The sequence below is a fragment of the Sinocyclocheilus rhinocerous genome, unplaced genomic scaffold (genome assembly GCF_001515625.1).
Source record: "Sinocyclocheilus rhinocerous isolate Xijiao unplaced genomic scaffold, SAMN03320098_v1.1 scaffold3225, whole genome shotgun sequence".
NCBI lineage: Eukaryota > Metazoa > Chordata > Actinopteri > Cypriniformes > Cyprinidae > Sinocyclocheilus > Sinocyclocheilus rhinocerous.
The window spans coordinates 80,513-87,318 of record NW_015657294.1 but is presented as its reverse complement, the minus strand read 5'-3'; the positions used below and the strand labels follow the sequence as shown (position 1 = coordinate 87,318).

The 6,806-nt window shown below is 39.1% G+C and overlaps 1 protein-coding gene across 1 annotated transcript; it reads right to left on the bottom strand.

Moving 5' to 3' along the window:
- Positions 1–432: 432 nt before the first annotated feature.
- On the bottom strand, positions 433–2,984 carry LOC107720940 (complement C1q-like protein 2). Its single transcript, XM_016528771.1, has 2 exons — positions 2,104–2,984; positions 433–957 (listed from the first exon to the last, which is right to left on the bottom strand). The coding sequence occupies exons 1-2, from the start codon at positions 2,671–2,673 to the stop codon at positions 778–780; spliced, it is 750 nt and encodes a 249-aa protein (XP_016384257.1). The 5' UTR covers positions 2,674–2,984; the 3' UTR covers positions 433–777.
- Positions 2,985–6,806: the final 3,822 nt, after the last annotated feature.

Here is a 6,806-nt window from a genome sequence, read left to right as displayed (position 1 = left end):
CCATAGGTTTCAAATAAAAACATTTGCAGTTGAGCTTAAATTGGGTGTTTAATGGGATAATTCAGCCAAATATATATAAAAAGATCCCTTCATCATTGACTCACCCGCAGGTAATTCCAAACCTGATGACTTCTTTCTATTGTAGATCACAAGCAAATATATTCTGAAGAATGCAATTTTGGACCCCATTGACTTGAAGAAAAAGCTGGGACATTTGACAAAATATCTCTTTTTGGGTTACACAGAAGAAAGAAAGTCATACAGGTTTGGAACAACATGAGTGAGCAAATGATGACAGAATGTTCATTTTAGGTTGAACTATTCCAAGAATGCTGAAATGCTTAACTGTGCTTGTCCAGATTTAGACCAAATTATGCTTGTCCATATCTACATGAAGCCAATTTAGGCTAACACCAGAAACTGTATCACACTAGGGGCCACTAGGGGCTCATAAATGCAGGAAAATAATTTCATTTGAGCAAAAATCACCCAGAGAACAATTACATTTATGCTAATAATCATTTAAGTGGTGTATCCTCATCACCATCCTGTGCGTAATTAACGCATTTCGGTTAATAATAGCCAAACACAAGACACCATTAAACAAAAAGGGACAAATTCAGACAACATATTCTCATACTGGCGCTGAGTTCAGGTGACCCTTATATTCCCAAAGACACTACAGACAGGAATGACAATGGAGTGCCGAGGGAATATGCGCCGCGCGGAGAGAGAAGATTCATTAACAGTCAGCTTAAAGACGAAGCAGGTGGCGGTTCAGTCTGGATACAGAATGAAACCAGAAAATGTACTGTATTTGTTGTTGTTTCCTCCGTGCGCCTTTCCGCCGTCGAGTTTGACATAAATCTCGTCGCCAGAGTCCAGGTGCAGCACGACGCTGTTGCTCGCGTAGTCGTAGTTCTGATCGGCGTCTTGCGCGATGGCGCTCGCCCGAACCTGTTCAAATAAACGCAGAATGTCATTCAGTGCCAGCACCTATCGCCTGTAATTCAGAAATAAAACATCTCTTAAAATAAATGGATCTTAACTGATAAGAAACGTTTAATTTTGTTTTAATATTTGTGAATAAGGATCACACTTTTACTCGCCTGTCGTTTTGCTAGTTTTGAGAACGAATTAAGAAAGGCACGACTTACAATAGGCTAATGACTAATAACCCTAATTATTTGTTTATTAATACTGTTATTTTAAAACATCATACATGGATTCACCTCCCTGTCTGCAGCAACAACAGCCAATGTTTTGCTATTAATGCACAATATGCCTATGCGTTCGACTGCTCTTTATCTCGAAATGCAAATCGTATTTTGTTGTATGATGCATAGTCTATTGTTGAAATGATTATTATAGCCTACTGAATCGCCCAGAGAACCAGTAAGATTTAGACTTGTTTTGCCTTCAATGCCAGCTGCAAATCAAAGAAAACAGCCAAGAAGGCCTTTTTGTCAGTTTAGACTACTTTTCGGCGTTTGATATAGCCTATAAACTAACATGTCTGACTACAGTCACATCCATAGAGTTCTTCAAACGCACCAGACGTGGATCTTGTGTGATACGCGTAATTACCACACCATGCGCAATTACTTGATAGTCGATGCATTTGGATCGTATCAAAGTAATCGTATACAACTAATTTGGAATTTTGTTTTATCGGTGTGCGAATTATTCATTGACTTGAAGTGGCGTCGACTTTTCGATAATTTCTGATCAGTAGCCTAGAAAGTTCTGGACAAAACCGCGCGCAACCAATTATCTTTCGGCACTTTCATGCACTTAGCCAGTTCTGTCTATCTGATGCGGAAATCTAGATTAAAGCGATAAATAATGACTACACATCTACTTTATTGATGTACCGTCCGAATTAGCGATAAAGATTTTGCTGTTACTTACAAAGCAACACAGCGCGCTGTGTGTAACTTTTGTGCGGAACGCTGTTTAAAAACAGGGTTGAAATGTAGCTGTTCTTTGAGTCCCTCCATCCTTTTTTTCCTCTTGAACCCCCTTTGGGTGACTCAAGTCTCAATTAGCCTTAATTCGCACCATGTGTTTGCTGTTTTGCTCCTGTAAACTTAGTAGAAATACCTGTCCGTTTTTACAGAGGTCTGCCCACATGCTTGTTCCGTCCCCTCCGCGCATCAGCACATGGTAGGTGAAGTAGTAAATCCCCGATACCTGGCACGTAAACTTGCCAGTAGTGGGATCATAGTGATTTCCCACATTTGTCACAACATCATCAAACCGAAGCACCTCGTAGCCTTCGTGGGGGTTCTTGAGACCCACATAAAACGCGACCTTGATGTTCCCCAACGCTGGACCAACGTCTCCAGTCTCGGTCCTCGCCGTTCCCGACGTGATGCCGGTAAATCCAGGTCTGCCGGAGTCTCCAGGTGGTCCCCTTGGACCAGGTGGACCTGGTTCGCCAGGTGGACCCCTGGGTCCCGGTTTGCCCGGACGGCCCGGTTCCCCTCTAGTCCCTTGAGCGAAAGATGGTGGGATGGCACTGAGATCCTGCATCACCTCCAGAGCCGTGGCGCTCGGTTTGGGGTTGTACGGATCACAGATCATCCGACAAGTGCCCATCATTTCGTAGTGCGCTGAAACCACGGAGGTCTGGATCAGAAGCGGAATTGCGATGACCAGCGCCACGATCATGACGATGCCCACGACCGCGCCAATTATTCGCTTGCTGTGGAGCACCCGGGAAGCTCGCGCTAAAAAGTCCGGCTCGTTTCTGGAGGAAATGGTGACACGCGAACTGGAAAGTATGGCAAGGGAGAAAACAAAACTCTCTTTCCTTTAAATGTATATACAAATACACACGCTCCCCACCAACGCAGAAATGTGGCGTACCCCCTTCTCGTGACCTCTGGCAGAATATCACTGTCTGTGCCAGAGTTGTCAGAGAAACTATTGGCTTTGGCACGCGCGCCGGAGCGCGAGGCGGAGCGGTGAATGTTGCGCGCAGAGAGAGAAGACGCGCTGACTGACGTAGCAACGCGGTTGCAGTTTGGATGAACGATGCTGCGATGATAATATCTCCTCTAAAGCTATAAATAAACATAGAGAACGATCCGAGCGTAACAAAACATATGTTCTCTTTCAACAGAATTGGTTTTAAACCCATTTTTCTCTACAGACTTGTAATTGTGTTAATTGACATTCATAACAAGTTTTAGTTAAGCTCTTGTTTCAGTTCTGTGCCAATTTTAGCATGGAGAATGCTAATGCTTCATGTTCATCACTCTTTCCATGCTGATGGTGTCTGTGCACCATCATTTATAGTCAGCGTAACTGAGGTGGAGACTGCACCAACCTCTTAGCCTTTAGCACATGCCAACATGTTGAAAAATCACTGCAGAAACACTTTTTTGTGTTTTTTTTTTTTTTTTTGCACTATGGACACTGGTATTTATGTAAATACACTGGTAACCTTAAATGGCAACATCTAAATTAACTGGTTTTATTGAAGTCAAACTTAAATATCACTGAAACAACCTGAATACATTAATTAATGCCAGCAAAAGTAATTTTCATGTGTTAAATCAGATATGAAAAACTCTTTGAAGTAAAAATCACGTGATCACTTTTTTACTGTGTACTATGATAAATATGGTAATTATTCAGTGCCATGGTATAAATCAAAGCACCATGGCACTATAGTCCTTATAATTAATGTAATACTTGCTACAAAGCTTCCTTATAATAACCTTACTGCATAACATTGGATACAATTTGATGCATTTTACACTGCTTGTATTATTGATGACAATTAGCTGATAAAGGTGACAATGATTTTGTGCGACTTACCCTTTTAATGGACTGTCAGTGTAATAAGTATGGTATAAATTTCTGTGGAAGAAAATGAAATGGCAGCTTGCTATTTACTTTTTTACCAAATATGAATCTGAGCTTGAACATGATATTTAACATTCCCTATATGCAATTATAAATATAGATAACAGATGGAAATGGGGGGAAAAAAATGTAATTAGTTTTTAACCCACATGGAAGACAGGTATAATAATACAAAATCTGTTTTAATATAAAAAGTAGCTATAATATATATATATATAATATAATATAATATAATATAATAAAAGCAAAAAAGCACTGTTTATGTCATTTTTTATGCATTTGAGTTTTTTTTGCCTGAAAAGTGTTATTTATGCATATAAAAAAAAAGTACCAAAATATTATGATCTCTATAGAATATGCACCAGTGTAGTACCATCCCATGACGGTGGTAAATGTGTACCATGCATCCTAAATTATTAAATAACTGCAGTAGTGATTCTCGTTTTGAGATAAAATGATAATTCCGTCAATGGTACAGAATGACCTTGAGTAGATTCATTTGTGTTTCACAGGTGCATCATCAGAAGAAAGTAAACAGAGGCAGTGAGCTGTTCTATCTAGCAGACTATGGTGGGAGTGAGTGTTTTACCTCAGGCCTTAACTAAAACTTGAGCCCCCTTCATGGGTTCTGCCTGGAAAAACATGTGAGATGTGACATGCAAGAGCGAGAGTAACATCGCTAGCGAGAGTCGCTATTCTATTTCTGCTATGCTGTTTGCTCCCCTGTTTGTCTTTATTTATGTGGAAAAGTTCACGTGTGTGGATGAATCTGTGTGCCAGCTTATTCATGGCTGTGTTTGTCTGTGTGTGTCATTGTGATTGTGTGTCTTTGTGTTTAAACTTATCTGCTCACTGGGCTGTTAGATGTGGCTCTGACTGCTGTGACTCAGGCTTGCGTGTGTGACAGAGAACACAACCATGAATAAACTGACACACATACACATTCCCTCTCTCTTCACTCACACACACAGCCATAAATATATTAGCCCTTGCACACATCCACTCATAAATAAACCTGTGCTCACACACACACACACACACACTTAGACACGCACAGACATTTCTGTTCTGTTTCCAATCACTCATAGTGTTAAAAGAGGCAGCAGCCAAAAATGTGATTGCGTTTGCTGAGAACTTAAACAATATGTGGAAAACAGGATGCAAATGCATGATGCAAACCTTTTTGGTTTTTATAGTGTATATATGAAACTATAAGCACATTTTTGTTATATGGCCAAACGTTCAGGAAGTTCCATACCATTTCTAACTGCTTCCAATTAAAAAAAAACAAACTGCTCAAACAGTATTTTGCATGTCAGTATCATTTGGTGCCAAAGCAAATTTGTACAGACAATATAACGGGTGTTTGCAGGAAGACAGAAGAACAGATTTCTAACACGGGTTTAATAATGAAGATTAACAGATCAGGCAAACAGGTAGTATAGCGAAAGTGCAGTAGTAGCAAAGTCTATGTTGTGTGTGCTTCTTATGTATTATAACCCAGAAGAACACGAACACATCATGTCATCACATCACATAATTTGATCTAAAATATAGAAGAATATTAAAATTGTAGGTTTATGTGTAAACCTGAGTGTTTTACAGGTGTAGATGGCTCTTTTTTGATGCAGGGCTGTAGTGAATCAACACTGACTCTCACCTTTGTCACAAACAGGCCTAATTATGTCAGAAATACTTGTGCATGATTGGCCTGTGTTGCCATATGTGTGTTGTTTGCAGATGAGAATTATTCTCTGTTTTCATGATGCTGCATGCTGTTTATGGTCCCAATCACTGAGAAATGAAGAGAGTAATAGACACGGAGAGAGAATGATACTGTGTGTGTGTGTGTGTGTGTTAGTGATAGTTTGGTTTTGTTTTGTTTAATCTTTTATTTACTCTGTGCAGACATATTTTCCTTCACTGCAGTTATGTTCTTCCTTTAAAGAAATAGTTCACCCAAAAATGAAAATTTGCTGAAAATTCACTCATCTAAGATGTACTGTATATGAATTTGCTTGCTCATTAGAACAGATTTGGAGAAATGTAACATTACATCACTTGCTCACCAATGGATCCTCTGCAGTGAATGGGTGCCGTCAGAATGAGAGTCAGAACAGCTGATCAAAACATCACAACAATGATAGATTAGCAAATTTCTACAAATCTCTCTGGACGAAGAAACAAACTCATCTACATCTTGTATTTCCTGAGGGTAAGCAATTTTTCAGCAAACTGAACTATTGAAATAAACTATTTCAGCAAAATGAAAATGAATTCCTTTAAGTTCTGCCTGCTCCTCTCACTGAAAATGATTGAGGACTGTGTATGTGTGTGTGTGTCAAAATTTCCCCACAAAGATTGCAATATTCAAAATCCTTGTATTTGTGGGGACTTTTTTTTTTTTTTTTTTTGGTCCCCATGAGGAAAACCGTTTATAAATCATATGAAACCATGATTTTTGTAAATCTAAACATGGCAGTATTGTGTGATGGGTAGGTTTAAGGGGCATAGAAAATACAGTTTGTACAGTATAAAAATTACACACATAAATCATGGAAACCCAACGTCTTTGTGCGTATTTAATATGAACAAAAATAAGTAAAAATATCTGTTTTTGGAAGAAGTGGCAATTACTATGATGCCAATTACTGCCACCTGCTGTCAATCACCCACCAATGCATCAGAAACTCACATTCTCTGTTCATGTTTACGTTGTGTAAAAGACAGAATTTAATCCTACGTTTTGCCTATTCTGGGTGAAGAATGCATTACTATATGATATGTAGTGTTTAGATTTAGTATACTAGATTAAGTATATTTTACCTAATTTTCCTGTTCAAAGTCAGAGATTGGAAATTGTGAAACAATATACTCTTCTACATACTCACAGACAACAAAACCCACACCATCTGCCTACACACACACAC

What these genes read in the sequence shown, in the direction of transcription:
- LOC107720940 (XM_016528771.1), bottom strand. Translation starts at nt 2,673, where the DNA reads ATGATCGTGGCGCTGGTCATCGCAATTCCGCTTCTGATCCAGACCTCC. An exon ending in ACCTCTGTAAAAACGGACAG is followed by an intron (nt 958 to 2,103) that starts GTATTTCTACTA and finishes TTATTTGAACAG; the next exon opens with GTTCGGGCGAGCGCCATCGC.